This window comes from Coenobita brevimanus, chromosome 104, assembly GCF_032717465.1.
Source record: "Coenobita brevimanus isolate Jiangsu-jjx chromosome 104, ASM3271746v2, whole genome shotgun sequence".
In the NCBI taxonomy this organism is placed as follows: Eukaryota; Metazoa; Arthropoda; class Malacostraca; order Decapoda; family Coenobitidae; genus Coenobita; species Coenobita brevimanus.
The window spans coordinates 48,724,208-48,741,778 of record NC_137057.1 but is presented as its reverse complement, the minus strand read 5'-3'; the positions used below and the strand labels follow the sequence as shown (position 1 = coordinate 48,741,778).

The 17,571-nt window shown below is 39.9% G+C and overlaps 1 protein-coding gene across 1 annotated transcript; it reads left to right on the top strand.

The window, feature by feature from the left end:
- The first annotated feature begins 1,688 nt into the window (after window positions 1-1,688).
- LOC145415922 (WD repeat-containing protein 89) lies at window positions 1,689-4,061 on the top strand. The gene is made up of 2 exons (XM_080285031.1): window positions 1,689-1,727; window positions 2,806-4,061. The coding sequence occupies exons 1-2, from the start codon at window positions 1,706-1,708 to the stop codon at window positions 4,011-4,013; spliced, it is 1,230 nt and encodes a 409-aa protein (XP_080141157.1). The 5' UTR covers window positions 1,689-1,705; the 3' UTR covers window positions 4,014-4,061.
- Window positions 4,062-17,571: the final 13,510 nt, after the last annotated feature.

Sequence of the window (17,571 nt, the reverse complement as noted above, 5' to 3'; positions counted from 1 at the left end):
TATACATAAAGGTCCTTACGCATAAAGTATGCCAATTTGCCATTATAAATCAAGCAGTTTTAACCATGATTTTTGAATTCTAGAATGAATATTAAACTTCAGAGAAAAAAAATGAAAGTATCGAAATGTAAAAAATTAAAAGTTGGAGGTCACTGATGTGTTTACTGAAGACAAATGACTGAAATGAAATAGCAAATGGCAACTTCGGCGAAATGGTTGGAAACAGGGCTCGGTTTCACGTGTATGGGCAGGATATCCCGGGAGATTTCCGCCTCACCAGCTTTACCACACTTGTTGCGGTCGAGAACCTTGTAAAGCTTATAGTGAGTTACAATATTATCTGGAAAATAATTGAAATTCATATGATAGTCCTTAGAAGCATGGCAAAGTTGTAGGAGACTTGCTCTGTTTCTCGTGTAGCCCTTTTGCCAGCAAATTAGTTTTCTTTTGCGTAATATTTAGCAAAAGCCACAACAAGAATTCAAGTACAGTATTTGGAATGTTTCCAGTTTATATTTCATCATTTAGTAATGGGTGTATCGCCCTTCGGAAGGGGGGGGGATTTCTTGTTGAATATTTAACATTTTTCTTGCAGCAGACTGCTTTGCAAAGCTTATGCTGTTATAATTTATTTATTTATCTTTTTTTTATTAATGGGCAAGTGTGGTTCACAGTGTTGTTTTTGCAGTGGGTTCCGTCCCATTAATAGCAACAAGTTTTCCGTAATTATTTCTACAACAAATAAGAAGTAACTGAGATATGTTTGTTTGGCTGTGTGAGGTTAATTCAGGTTTGATAATTTTTGGTTTGATTATAGTAGATTAATTATTAAAATTGCCGGTGTAGTTGCCATGTTTTCCTTTATGTGTGGTTTGGTTTGGTTAGATGAGTTTATGTTGATGTTTTGAGGATTGGGGACAAAACCCTGCTGCAAGGTTAGATGTGGTTAGGCTTTTACATTTTTTTTTTTTTTTTTGGTAGGCCATAGTTAAGATCATGGCAGCCATAACTATACACTCTAGGACTACAATTACAGCAGCTGTAATGTAACCTATTTCTAACCTAACCGAACCACCAAACATAACTGCTAAATTGTGACAGTTGAAGCTGAATTGTAGCAGTATTAACCTAACCTAACCTAACCTCACAACGGTAGCATTCATTATATGTATAAAAGCCCTGTAAATGGTGTAGTCGTAGTCCGTGAGAGTATGTGTATAATTATGGCTGCCATAATCCCAACCACTTTTTTGCATAATTCATTTTAGTTTAACCAGTTTCCCGGTGGATGTACCTCTTCCTTGCACTGACACAATACCCTGCATTCCCACAGGTCTCCACCATTGATGGAGGTGGATGGGGGGGAGTAAAAGATTTGAAATTATTGAACACGTAAAAATATTCATGTGAAATAGGGATTTGGCTAGGTTAGGCTGAAACTAATTTACATTTGGAGGTAATTCATATGCTATAGGAATGGAAGTCAGAATCGATTAAATCACAAAAGAACATAATTTTGAAATAAAATGTTGTGCTAGCAATGTCCTTAACCACAAAATTAATCCCTTGTGCAGCATTGCCAGATCAAACAACAGAAGCCTTGGTGTGGGGGCTCCAGCACTGACACACCATCATCCTGGTGTGGAGTGGTGGTGTAGACATTGGGTGTGTTGTTGCTGAGACGAGTATCACCACAGCCGCCACCATGCAACACCTTTCAAATGCACGTAAGCCAGTAACCTATTGACAGTTCACTTTCTCTCCCTCCTCTTCATTCTTTTTTCTCTTTCCTTCCTTTTTTCCCTTCTCTTATTTGTCCTTTTCCACCACCCATGCCTGTCTCATTTCACCCTCTTTCTTCCTCCTCCAGTTCTCTTCCCCTTTTCCTCCTAGTACGTTCCGTTTTTTCTTTTTTTCCCATCACTGTTCCTTCCCTCCATCTCATTTTCTTCTCCCTTGCTCCTTCTCTTCCTCCTTTCTCTTTATTCCCACTTTCCATCATTATTCTCCTCTTATCCATCACCCTTGCCCTCTCACTTTCATCTCCCTTGCTCCTTCCTTACCTTGTCCCATTTTCTTCCGTCTCGCCTTTATTCTCCTTTTCTCTCCCTTGCAGCCAATTCATCTTATTTGTCACCACAACTGCCACCATGCCAGTCCTCACAGATGCATGTAAGCCACAGTAAAACATTAAGCTGAAATTTTTATGTGATTCTCTCTCTCTCTCTCTCTCTCTCTCTCTCTCTCTCTCTTTGAGGGAGGGGGAGGTTGCAGCAGTAAAGCCTTCTGTTTGTTTTGCATGAGTCTTTTTGGAGGCAGTGTGGCATTATTCCCCCACTTCTCATCCCCACCGTTTTAATGTATTTGATTTCATCATTATTAGCAGCCTAACCTTGTCACATATCAATACTGTAACACTATCTATTTGTGTTTGAGGTTTTGGAGTGGTTGTATCTGCACATGTAAAAAAAAAAAAAAAATGCTGTATTGAGACATTAGACTTTCATAGGAGGAGAAGACAGAGAAACATGAGTTAGTGACAAATTTTTGTACCTGGCCAGTTTTACCAGTAAATTAATTGGCAAAACTGTTTAGGAATAAAGTTGTGTACTTTATCCAAACAGCAACTCACCAGGGTCTGACCAGGGCCCTTGCCATGGTGGGGTGTAGGGAAGTAGGGAAAGGATTGGCTCCCAGGTGGACACTGCAGCTGCTCCACTCAGGGTGCACAGTGCTACCATGTGTAGACTCCCCATCAGTGCCTTGCCGAGTTTGTAAAATACTGTAGTAAACTTGTAATTTCAGAAAACGCAAATGCTACTGCAGATCAGTGCCAGGCATCAGCTGAGGCCACCACAGCTGACCACAACCTGGATAAGATACTGTCCACCTTCCCCAGCCACTACGATCCTCTCACTAGGGTCATTGTGTCTGAGGCTGAGTATTGTTTACACCTGGCTGCCGCACACAACTGGCAGTCCATCGCAGCCGTTGTGTCAGATGGTACCCTTGCTGTCTACAACAGGGATACCCTTGAGGCAATGATGAACCTTACGTCTGACCAGGGCAGTGTAACGGGGCTGAAATACTCACCAAAGGACTCCAACATCCTCTGGACCAGCAGCGTCGATGGCCTGGTGAAGATGTGGGATATTAGGACCAGTCGGTGTGAGAAACAGTTTTGCAGCAAGAAGAGAGAGTCCACCACCACCCGGCCCCTGACCTGCCTGGATGTGTCTAGCAGTGAGAGGATTTTATGTGGAGGTACCGAGCTGACTGTCGATGGTGCTTTTATCTTATTCTGGGATGTACGAGGGGACAAGCTCCTCGGTTCCTACTCCCAGTCTCACACGGATGATATAACCCAAGTCAAGTTCAGTCCTGTGAATCCAGACACCCTCGCCACATCCGCCACCGACTGTCTCGTCAATGTGTTCGACATCTCGCAGAAACGCGAGGAGGACGCATTCACATACTGCCTGAACACTGAATCTGTGGTCGATAAACTGTTCTGGCTGAGTCATACCAAGGATAGGGAGAGGCTGGCTGGATTGACCGACATAGAGACACTCCAGTACTGGGACATCAAGGAAGCAGCCCCCCTCCAAAAGCTCACCAGGCAAGACATCGCCACAGTCATGAAGCATGAACAAGCTGATGACTGTTACTTTGTGTCTGTGGATATGACTGGGGAGGGTGCTCTTTCAATCCTGGCTGGGTTCCGCTCAGAAAGTTCCGAAATCCCTCCCCTCTCGGTAAATTCCAACGACTCCCTCTGCTCACTCAAGTTTGATCCATCTAATGGACGGCTGACGCCCCTCGGAGCATTCATACCAAGGCAGAAGTTATTGACAACACGGGCTTCCCTCTATGATTCCTCCTCCGACACATACGTTACTGGGGGCGAGTGTGGCATTTTGAGACTTTGGAGGTCCAGAACAAGTGGTGCTGGAGGAAAACAACCAAATGAGAAGTCCAAGAAGAAGAAGAAGCACAGAAACAAACCCTATTAGGTGAGACAGCCAGTCCAGCAGTAGTATTGTTGTGTTTTTATATTTGAATCTGCTTTTAATTTTATGTCATTTAGGTCATTGTTGTCATTATACTTGCTGATTTGAAGAAAAACGTACAGTGAGTGGCATTATTGGTATTGTATGAAATTATATACCAGATGCATGGACCGGTACAATATTGACTTGCATAAATTTAGTTCCTTGGATTTTTCATGATGTCACAAATTTTGGAATGTAGAATCCTAATGATAATAACTTACAGAATCATGTAAAAAATAGCCTACAATTCCAGTAATGGTAAATACATATACCAGTAAGTACTTTATACAGTAATCCCTCGATTATCCAACATAATAGAGCCAAAGGCATGTCTGGATAGTGCATTCTTCTGGATAATGGACTTCTGTCCTGGCCCTCCTTCATATACTGTATACCCTAACTTTAAACCACTGTAAAAGGCCACTCCAGTACATCATACAGCACGTATTCCCGATGTTTTACACTACCCTGTCTGATCAAGCAGACCTATACACCACAGCCAGGCAAGTACCATGGTCAAGCAGACTTATCATCCACAGACAAGCAATCACCACTGCAGGCCATACCCTGCAGTTCCATGAAAAAAACAGCCCTGCCTGGCAAAAATGTTTGCTTAGTCATAATTTCCACCCGGACACAAGCATTTTGTCTGGATAAAATGGAAAAATGTATGAATGATGGTTTCGAACAGCCAGATCACAGCGTCAGGACAATGGATTGTTCGTGTAATGGATGTCTGGATAATCAAGGGATTACTTAGCAGTTTATTATCATTTCTTATGCAAGTCCATAAAAAAAAAAAAAAAAAAAAAAAAAAAAGGTGTTGTCTTCAGATATGCATTGATTGTGTAAGGACAGGTGATATGAATACCACCTGTTGCATGAAAAAATATCTTGGAAAATGGGTTTACATCTATGGGGTGTTTGGGCTGTATTGCTCACGTATCACTTCTGGGCCGGTATTCTCGTTGGGAAAGAAGCTCACTAACACCTTTTTCTAAGCAATTCATTTTGCTTATTACACCTTACTGAGATCTTCTGTGTAATATAAATCCTTCCAATATCGCCTTACTGTGCATGCATAACGTACAAAAAGATATTAACCAGCCGTATCCAAAAATAAATAACAAAGGAAGAGGTGCTAAGGGGTCTCCTTACCCGATGAGACTATGGGCCGTGGGCAAGGAATGGGTCTCTGTGCTCATGGTGGGGTAATAAGGGATGGGATGATGGAGAGATAGGCTTTCACTCAGATCAGCAAGTTGTCCTCATACATGTGTTCCGCATCATCATCATAATCGTTAATAATACTTATTCCTTGTAAGTGTATTTTTATACTGTATACCGTATCTGTCATATATTTTAAACTGTTTAAGAGTGTAGTGTTCCCTCACATGACATTGTTTGATGATGGTGGTGGAGTGATATCCTTCTGTGAGGCTCAGTCTGTAAGAGGTAAAATTTTTATTATTATTTATTATTATTTCATGTAACTTGAGCAGAGGAAGGAAAAACAAATTTTAAAAAAATCCACACACCAGGTTATAAGTGTCCTTCATCATATAAAATGTGCAACAGTGGGACTTGAACTGCTGTGGGTTAAAGTTTTGGGGGAACTACTCTGGGAAAGTGAATCCAAACTTCCAAAGAGAAGCAGTTCAGAGTATATAGGAATTTTGGAGATTTATTCATGTACGAGTAGTGCCATTAAGAGAAGTAGTCTGGTCATCTACTCTTACATGATAACCTAACAGCAGGCCCCTCCAACTCAAATAGGGTGATATGAGATTGGCTGTTATTGTACCGGTACTGTTTTTATTCTGCAAGATGTGGCAAATAGAGTGGATAATAGTGTATAGGTTGTAGGTTGTTGCTGTTAAAGCCACATTATCTTCATCAGTATTATAATCATCATAGAACTGTATTTTGTACTGATCAGTGGGGTGGGTAGAATGCAGAGATAAGGGGTAGTTGAACCACTATCTAGATATATGAACCTCAGACAGTATCAGTTTTAAATGATATAATGTGTTTGTTGGCTTATAATGTCCACATTTTTGTTCACGTGTAATCGTGCGATGAGTTTTTGCCGTATTAGACAGTGGCAGGAAAGCCTTTACTTTGTTATCTAGCCACAGGGTGATCCATATATTATAATGCACCTCCACTTGGCTCGGTGATTTTCTGTGTTGTAGGGACAGCTCAGTCAGTGCTATCAGTGTTTGCCCTCACACTCATTCTTATGTCCACATCAGCAGATAGAGCCATCCTTGTTACAGATATGATACCTCCAGCTGCATTTCTAGTGGAGTGCTATGTTTGAATCACCCTGTGCATTTTATGAAGATGTGAGTAAGGTGACATAGGTTGTCCAAATTTAAAGTTGTTTCACTTCAGTGCTGCTCTCGGGTGGCTGCCCTTTCCTCCTTTCCTTCCTTCGTTCCTTCCTCTTCTGTCTTTCTTTCCTTCATTCTTTCCTCTTCCTTCTCCTTATGGGTGACTTTACACTCCCTCTTCTGTCTTTCCTTCATTCTTTCCTCTGTTCATCTGCCTGTGGGTGACTACACTCCCTCTTGTCTTTCTTTCCTTCATTCTTTCCTTATCTTTCTGCCTGTGGGTGACTACACTGAGTGACAAGCCATATGGTTTCCTGTACACCAGGAAACCATTTACTATAACTAAACGATGGCACCTGGTGGTGTAGTGGGTAATTAAAGCACTCCAGTTGGATTGAGCCTGTGCAGGTTTCTATCCAATGGGTGATTGGGGTATATTGCTCACGTAATGCCAGTCAGAGATGTGAGGCTGGTCACTCTCATCTTAAATGTCAGGACCAACTTGCCTAGCCCCAGGCTCCTATGCGTCTCATGGGGCTGCACAGGATGAAATGATGAATGAATTTGCTTAAAAGTTTTCATTGTTAAGCACTCACCAAAATAAGTCATATATTTCACAGAAGTTGTTCGTGAGTCAATAAAGCTGAGGTCAGAGATGAATGTTTTATGTGCTTGTTACCCCTTGAACATGAGCTGGGAGCTTGTGTCATCATCATGGTCGTCATCCAGACCTCATTTTCCACCTAAGGATGGGGTGAGGTAGGTTCAGAGAGCCAGAAAAACCCTGACAGGGAGAAATTAACCAAGAATATGTATATGAAGGAGGGGGGAGTGAGTTGGGAGGAGGGCAGTGAAGTGGTGGGTGACAGAATGACTTGGAGGCGTTTTGTCTGCGGCCACCCCTTGCGGGATTAGGGCTTCGGCCTGTAGATAGATAGATAGATAGATAGATGTCCAACTGAATCAGGCAGACTCTCATTTTCTTGCTTGTCACTTAACAGTTATTGTGCTTAAGGTATCATATTGCTTGCACATTTCCTAGATATGTGAGGAGTGACTGCAGCTGTATACAGCAGCCTTTATCAGTGAATTGGATAAAGGGGAAGAAGACATACTATAAATACGGAATGAGAAGAAATGTGCTTGGAAAGTAGATGGGAAGGGAAGAAAGCTCACAATAAGAACAAGAAGGAATGATTTTGGGACAGGTTGGTTGCAGTGGAAAGAAACAGCAATTTATCAGACCATCCCCACCTTTTCACAGGATACTCCAAACTTGAGGTAAGTAAATGGCACATGTAGTAGTATTAGTTATAACCCCAGGTATATCTAAAATGTGGACCCAGTGGACTGCAGGCAGAATCTGTCTCCTTCTGCAGTCCAACATTCATCTTTTGGAAATTGGGAGTTGAAGTTTACATAACCAGGCAGTGGTATTACATGGTTATATTGATGCCATCACAAGAAGGCCTCCCTCTCTAGCACTTGAAACAGCATACAGTATAGACAGCCTTGTAAATTATGTATTGGCACAAAAAGCTAACCCCTCCTCCTCTCTCTCTCTCTCTCTCTCTCACAGCATATTGTGCCACTGGTGTTGTTCCATTTATAACACATCTCTGCCATCTTACTATCAGTCTGTCTATAGCCAGATGCCATAATCTCATATGAGGTGGCCACATACAAACTGCCTCTGTGTCACCCTGTCCTCTGCTGTTAGACCATCCTTCCTCCAGCTGACACCCCCCTGTCATGTATCTCTCCATCTCACCCTTCCACTTTATCCTGTTTTCCCATCAACTTGCACATCCCTCTTGCATTGCCTCTCCATCCCATCCCTTCACCTCGTTCTGTCTCCCAATTCCCTCTGTCATATTTCTTTTCATCCCATCCTGTCTCCTCTCTACATCACTCAGTCTTCAAGTCAGTCTCTCATTTAATAAGGATACATAAAACACAGTACAGGTATAGGAAAATCATGTTTATTCAAGCATATCCTCCAGCATCATCATTAATAGGGATATGGTGTTCACTGCAATTATTTTGATAAATTCACATTTGATATCATAAAGATTTTACAAACAACACTTGCAAGGTGAAACAAAGTATAGTACTGTGATGGACTTTGATAAGCAAGAAATTGAGACATATAAGTAGCATTGGTGACTTTGTAACACGTATTCATTTGTGATTTATTATACTTATTATTCCTTGGTACTGTCTTGTCATTTATGTACAGAGTATCCCAGGGCTTGATGTACTAACTTTAGGATGTGATTCTAGGAATGATTTTTAGTAGAAAATATTGTCAGTATGGGTTCAGTTCCCAACCATTACAAAACTATGCTGTTCACCTTGTGGGCAAAATTGATCATCATCCAGACCTCCTTTCCCACCCTAGGGCAGGGTGAGGAGAAGTAATGTCCAGACAGCCCCAGTTTGCCCAGTCCAGTGGGCCACGCTTCCATTCACTCATCATTCAAGCTCCTGGAATCCCACCTATATCTGATTCGCCAAAAAACTTTCACCACGTTATGTAGCTTCACATAAGCGTATCTGATAGAGTTGAATCTGAATGCTGTCACTCTCATGGCACGACAGTTACAAACGTCTGCAAAACCCTGCACTACTGTAGTCTGCCAAGTTCTAGTTTGGTATTTGCAGGTAGCACTGCATCATCAGCATACAAGAAATTTGAGATATTCCATCCATCACCATTCATTACCAATGCCATCCCTTTCAATTACTTATGTTTTTACTTCTCTCATCACCCCATCCATATATATATTGAACAGCCATGGGGACATCACACAACCTTGTCGCACACCCACACTGATCGTGAACCATTCACTTAAGATGCCCATTAACCCTTACTCATGCCTCACTACCATCATAAAGACTCCTGACAGTACCCAGCAGCTTATCATCTATACCGTACATGTGCAAAACCTTCCACAGTCCTCTGTCTACTTTGTCAAATGCTTCTTCTAGATCCATAAATGCCATAAACACTGTATAGTCCTTCTCACAAGCCTTCACTATCTGTCTCACTGCAGATATTTGATCCACACATCCTCTGCCACTGCTAAAGCCACCCTGCTCATTATTCACTAGGACTTCAGGTATCTCTCTTACTTTCTCTATAATAATTCTTCCATATACCTCCCTTACAAAACAAAAAAAAAAAAAAAAAAAAAAAAAAGATTTTCCACATAATTCACCAATAAGGTTATCTGAAGCTGTAGCTCCATGATGGATGGGAGTTGACTTATGTTGATACTGCTTGTTCTACTCAGTAATAGTCCTAGAATTACCTCCTGTTAGTACATCAAGTCCCAGGACACCTTGTTATTTATTTTTACAACTAACATAGCTTGCTTTAGTAATGTATAAAGGATACAAAGGTGTAGTACTATATGCAAAATTAACTGGAGGAGAGCATTAAGGAGGCCAATGGATGGAAGCAGGTTGTGGGGAAGGCAGTGGATTAGGTGGAGAGATGTGGTTCAGGGAGATATGAGAGATGCTGGGCTTGTTGTGGGCAGTACCACAGACAGACAGCTATGAAGATGGCTTATTGTAGTAGCCAGCCCTAACAGTGGGAAATGACCAATGAACATGAGGAGGAACTACGAAGTCCCCTGTGCCACCTAAAATATGAACCTTGTGTTAAATGGTTATATTGGTGGAGTGAGACAACCCCTACAGCCTGCAGATAGTTTTTATTTTGCAAGCTAATATGAGATATTTTATTCAACAAACCCCCCATGTACCAGAGAGGTTAGGGTGACTGATGGGATTTGAAGCTTCTAGATTTCACCAAGCTATTTCGCCCTTGCTCCAGTTTGAAAACTGAAGGAAAAAATTATATCAGTGTATACAATAATATATATAGAGCTGTAAAGCATTGTGGCAGACTTAATATTAAGAGTTAGAAACTTTAAAGGATGTTTGTTACTGTAACTTCATATTACACACACAGTATATGAAGCTGTTGGATGAGGGGCTTTATTTTCAGTTTTGAAGCCTCCACAGGACCTTTTCCTTACCACTTAAATTCTACATAAGACCCATTAAAATATGTTGTTAATGCAAATTACGGCATGTACAGTATACAGCAAAGAGATACAGTAATAACATACAATGGAATAATGCATAGAGAACAAACAAATAACATACACCAGCAGAATAAGGCATAATAAACATACACCAGAATAATAAGGCACAATAAACATTACCAGAATAATAAGGGATAATAAACATACAACAGAATAATGTAATAAAAATACACCAGCATAATAAGGCATAGCATACACCAGACTGAATAAGTAAAGCCATAAATAACACATCAGAATGTTTAACATGCAGTAGGTGTCAGTAAGGAAGAGGTGCTAAAAAGCCTCCGAAATTACAAATACTGCACAGTACAGTATACTTTATGTCATCAGTAAACTCCCACCACAAGCATCTCGGCTGTAATGTTGTGTGTGGCTGACAGACAATGCACAAGGAAATGCTAGTGCAACATACTGGTATTTATGGTGAGAAAAAAATTTATAAAGGGCCCCCCCCCCCCCCTTTTTTTTTTTTTTTTTTTTTTTTTTAAGTCTACAGTCAGTTTCAGGAAAGTCATCTTTTCAAACTCCATCATCATCTATAAACCTGACTGGCAAGTTTCCCCCTGCTGAGTAACTATTACCAGGGTGATGATATTAAGAACCACATGCCTGACTTTTAACCAGACTGCCTGTGCTTTATATGCAGAAGAGTGCTGAGATGAACAAAGCCAAACTATAGAGGTATCAAGAAGTCAATTAATGCATGTCAAAAGCTGCATGGTGGACAGTGGAATCATACACAAGTTGTAACAAGGAAAGCACAGTGGAGAATGGTGACAGTTTTGTATGTCAACAAAGGAAAATAAAATCATAAATAAACTGTAACAAGGAACTACAGAGAACAGAACACATTACTATACAACCCTGAAGTGCAGATACAGCAAAATACATAACAACACAGGACATCACAACTTATAATACCTGTATATACTGCATTGAAAAATGCATATAAAAGCCACTATTTCCTTGTTATATTTACACTTAGAGACTATTGACCACACTAGCATATGCAGAACTAATCATCTGATGGCTGTTCTCCACATTTCACACTTTTATCAGTTTCTGTACTCATCCTCAATCCTTGAGGTCTCCACACAGGACTCCACTCATTGTTTTCCTCGGTCTACCTTGGAACATTCAGCTTTCCACAGCCACACCTGTGACCCTCAGCCAGTTAACAGACTAAGGGTCCAGTTTAAGCTGAACAAAATAATCAGTATCCTGTAGTAATAGCAGTAAGGGTCATGAAAGCAATATTGTACAATAATAAAATACATCCAACTTAAGAGTGAAGAGCTTACAAAAGCTGTGTCCAGCATTCTAGGATAATTATTCTTGGAACCTGTCCAAGATGTCCCCACACACAAAGTAAGGCATCTGCATCCACAACAATAAGTGGTTTTGTAAATATAGCTAATAAATACTGAGTATATTTCTGATGCTATATCTGGTTAGTAAATTATTATAATAAGACTGAAACTTAAACTATACATTTGGTACTGTACATTTTCAGTCTAATTTGGCCCAGATTTTCATCCTTTTGTAGTTTATTTCACACAACTCTAGCATAAAGACAATACCACCACTCTTCATCTTTTCCACAGCACTTCCTCATGACTAGCTCAGTATTCTAATATAAATCTATTACTACAGTTCAGCATTCAAGATGGATATACAGCAAATTTTGGCCAAATTAAAGTAAAAGAATTATGGTGCTGCCGAGTGTATCTGAGGTCTTGAGTTTAGTTCCATACATGACAAACCTACATCAATCATCATGATTATATTCAATTAAAGCACCAGAAGAACACTTAAGGAAAGCATTGAAAATTGTCTTTATTAACTCTTTAAGTAAGATAAGATTTTGCATTTTTGCTGCCTCAAGACAATTTTATAATTATGAAATATATAGTGTAGGAATGGAAAAGCTAGTTTATGAGGGACGACGGATGTGTGTGTGTGTATGTATGTATATATATATATATATATATATATATATATATATATATATACATAATTGCCTAGCCCCAGGCTCCTACGCTCCTCATGGGGCAATGCAGGATTGGATGATGGATGGATATATATATATATATATATATATATATATATATAGTGAAATGTAGAGTTGGGTGGAGGAGAAGGAAAGGATGCTGTTGAGACAATTTGTGTAGTGTTGGGAGATTGTTTCTTTGTTCATAGTGAGAGGTGGTGCAACAAAGATAGTGATCTTATATGGTACTGAATTATCTGGTAATACCAAGAGTACTCTATTTGTAAATATGTACTGTGGAACACTTCCCCAGTTTATAACATGTCTTTGCAACCACTGCCCTTCCCTCCCCTGTCACTATTGCCTAAGAAACATACACTTCTGTCACACTGTGCATCTGGTCTAATGTTATCACAGTGACAGAAGCTTAAAGGAGCGTACAATCTAAAATATTATGCAAGCACAGTACAGTATCTGGTTCAGTCTGTGGTTAATGTTTGTTTTCACCTGACAAAGATCCCCTCCCAGCTCAGTTGATGGCCAAGCACAGTCAGATTGGAGAGTAGATCTGACTAGTAACCAAGGAGGTTCATTCTTACCACATAACTAAGGCTTATTGAATTTCATGAAACCATATGACAGTATTCAAATTATGAGAGCAGTCATGTCAGAAGAAAATAACCTGGCTTTAGTAACCAAGGAGACTCATTCCTGCCTCACAGTATATGGGATTTCTTGAAGTTGTAAGAATAGCCCAGTTTTATCAGATGAAAACAAACCAACTATAGCAAAGGCAGATTCCTTCACATGGACTTATAAAGGAACCAGTGTCCAGCCCATCTTGACTCTTCCAGTATGATGACAGCCTTCATTTTTGCTGCTACCATTAGATGCTTCTGTTTATCACTGGGATGCTCTCTTGTAGTGAAACAGTGTGTTTCCAGCATCCTCACTAGGAAAGGCCTCCCTAAAACTTATTAAAATTGTCAGCTGGCGGCAAGAAAATTCTCTCTCTCTCTAACTGCTGTCCCCTTTTGTCGAAAAGGGCTAAGGCGTTTGCTCTGGGTAGAGGAATTTGGTTTTGGAGTGTGTTGCACTTTATGATTGGATACCCTTCCTTATGTCTACCAATGACCCTTGGCTGGACTTGAACCTCTGACCCTTCAGTCAGAGCACTCAAACCCACTGAGCCACGGCTGCTACAAATACTGTAATAATAATAATAATAATAATAATAATAATAATAATACCAGTAATAATGATAACTATACTGAAGGAGTTAACATTTCTGTAACTAGTAAGTGCTAAAAACAGATGATGAGCGATGCATTCCACTGTGATGGCAATAAAGTGCATGTGGACAAGGGAAACACATCTACCAGTAGAATAGAGATTAATTCATTCTTTCACCATCTAATCCAGTGTTGCTCCATGAGAAGCGTGAGAGTCTGAGAGAAATGTAGAGACTATTCCTGTTAATGTTTACAAAATTGCATCTTAACATGAATCATTTTTATTTTGTTTAGACTCATAAAAACACGAATCTTTTTTTTTTTTGTACAGACTTGTATACACAAAAATGAATCAGACATGTACAGTACAACAATTATGCATAATCATATTAACCCCTTCAGTATTGTAATTCTTGTCTTTTGACAGATTTTACTCTACTCACAAGGAACCTCTTAGACTGAGGGGTTAGAACATATTTATAGTTCTTGTACCATAACTTGGACCAGATTTTCGTCCTTTTCCGGCATATTGCACATTGCTCAGTAGCTGAAAAAGACAATATTACAATGCTACATCCTTTCCATGGCACTTCTCCATGATGGGTCTCACATTCCAATGTTAATTTATCAATACAACTTGGTATTCAAGATGCAGAAATAATAATTTTATACTAACTTAAAGTAAAAAGAGTACAAAATATGAACACCATATTAACAGTGTAAATGATAAATATTACAAAAATACTGCGATAGAAAGGATTCTCACGATTAAAATTTCACAAACTGTCAATAATCGGTAAAACTGAGGATTTTCATCGTTTACAAATTCTTCAGCATGATAAAAACTTAAAAGCCTAAATCCTTACAAGTGATTAAAAATTATCTTCAGACACCAAATCCCTGGAGTTCCTCCCAGCCACTCGCCCCTGCTATAGTCACAGTGCATGAGTCTGAAGGTGTTATTATTGTGCCCTAGCAACCTACCCATCAACAGTGCATTTGATTTCATTTATAATATGATATGTGTGTGATTCGTGTATATGTTCGCATGTAATAATATTCGTGTATATTTGTGTATAATAATATGATTCATGTATACAGTAATATGATACGAAATTGGATGCACTGTTGTCTGGTAGGGCGTCAGGGTACGATAATTACACCTTCAGACTCATGTGCCATGACTACAGTACAGTAAGACCTCATTAAGTTGGACAAAGGCTGATGTGTGTCATACTAATCTGCAAATCCAACTCATCTGTCAACACCTTATCCCTAGGGGAAATTACAATCTTTTTGCTATAATAATAATAATAATAAAAATAATATAAATAATAATAATAATAATAACAACAACAACAACAACAATAAAAATAATAAAATAATCTAGTTTTCTTTCTCAGAAATGCCAGCTCTTCCTAAGGAATTCACTAGTGCTCGACATTCATTTACACTTTAGTTGAGTACAAGACTTGTGGCATCACTCATTTACAAAACAGACCATCTTTTTAAAAAGAAAAAGAAAAAAGAAGAAAGAAAAAAAGCAGCTACTTCAGAAAGATTTGAATTTTCCTTGTAGAATGGGAACATACTATGCAAATTTAAAAAAATATATATACAGTACATGTAATCTAAGCCACTTGGTAGAGAGACATTGGCTGTATCATCCCTACTTTGGTTGGGACAGGCTGGTCCTGCAGTGGATACTCAAACGGCTGATGATGATGAACAAGAAAATATAATACACGCAAGCCAAAACTGTGTCCATCTCAAGGGAGTTTCCAACTTGTGGAGGTCTGACTTACAGAGATCTTACTGTACTGGAACACAATACAATAAACCGTGTGTAACATGTAAACACTCCACCCTCCTTTTTATTTTGCCTGTCACAGATAAAACACTAAAACTCAATCAAACCTTCCTATTTCCTTTCAATATTTCCTGGCCTGATTTGAACCAGCACAAATCACCTCCATATAACCCTGTCTACTGCCATTAAACTGCCCTCCTTCCTCAACTCACATCTTCCTGTCTCATTTATCTCTCCACCCCATCCCTCATCCCATCCTCTCCATCAACCCCATCCCTCACCTCATCCTCTATCCACCCCATCCCTCACCTCATCCTCTATCCACCCCATCCCTCACCTCATCCTCTATCCACCCCATCCCTCACCTCATCCTCTATCCACCCCATCCCTCACCTCATCCTCTATCCACCCCATCCCTCACCTCATCCTCTATCCACCCCATCCCTCACCTCATCCTCTATCCACCCCATCCCTCATCTCATCCTCTATTTACCTCATCCCTCATCTCATCCTCTGTCTCCCCCTCATTCACATACAATACATAAGATGGAAAATGATTACTATGCAGACACGATGAGGTCTCCTGTGCCACTTACAATACAGTACTCAGATTTACCATGCATACAATTCAATCACTTTACTATACTCTTTTCACCTTAACTTGGCCCAGACTACTGTCCTTTTGAAGCTTTTTTCATGTAGCTCCATGACAAAAAAAGATAGCTCTATGCCCCAACATCCCTTCCACAGCACTTTTTCATTACTAGCATCATATTCTCTAATGTTAGCCACCTGACCCAACTTTGCTTTCAAGATGGAGGGATAACAATTTTAGGCCAAGTTCAAGTAAAAAGGACATTTATCCAAATCACAGAGCTGTGGTGTATTATCTGACCATTCTTTACCTTATCTTACAAAATCAATTAATCATATTTGCCTTCAAACACTTTCAATCCTCTATCCACATCTCCTCCAAAAACTGGCAACTATTTTCCAGTTCCATCACATTCCTGGCAGCATAAAAGCCAGTACAAGAGTCCTTAACTATAGAGGCCCAAGGCTAGACTTCCACAGTTCAGTACATGTAAGGGTAGAAGACCAGCCTCTTCCCCTGATGGCATTAAAATAACCACTACACCATCAGAATCAGAGTATTAATTTACATGCCTCTGTATGTCACACAAAATACCCTCATTCTATTTATCATCAGCAGCAACGGCTGTTCTCATCCACCACCACTTTTTTTTTTTTTTTTTTCCCCCGATACTTTTCAAACACCATCAAGCATTTCTCTGGTATTCCCCAAGCACTTAGACTTCTCCCGCTTTTTAAAACACTTTCCCTTGTTTGGGGTGCTGGAAAATAAGACTGATTGTGGTGGAAAGAGAAAACTCTGTTTGTGGTGCTGAAATAGCTTACAATATGAAGATACAGTAAGTCTACTCCCTTAAACTCTGAGCCTGGGAGTCTGTTTTAACCTTATTCTTACCATTTTGTGACACTCATTTTATTCACTCTAGGACATATTTTTGGAACAGGAGGGGTCAGATATAGGACGAGTAAACTCCTTCAATACGAGGTATTTTTTTAAGTTGAATAAAATCATGTGGCAGCAAGAATAAGTTTAAAATGACATCATGTGTATTCAAGGCATTTACAGTGCATTGCTTTCTGTTGTGATTCCCTTAGCACTATGAAAAGAGGTGTGCAGATGTCTTACAGTACAGAGATAATTTATGCCCCCTGGCAGACTTCACTTCCCTTGAGTGCATCCTGTTCTGCTGTGACAACACTATGATAGGAGGTACAGGGATGTATTAAAGTTTGGAGATATGCCCATGGCCCATCCCAATTCCTTAAGAGTACCCTCCATTCTGCTGTGACATCCTTCACACAACAAGAAGAGGGGTGAAGATATCTTCCAGTGGAGACATGCACCCTTTCCCCACACTTGACCATGCAAACTACCTTAAAACCACATCCTGTTCTGTTGTGACATCCTTAATGCTACAAGAAGTGGAGTGAAGAGGTCT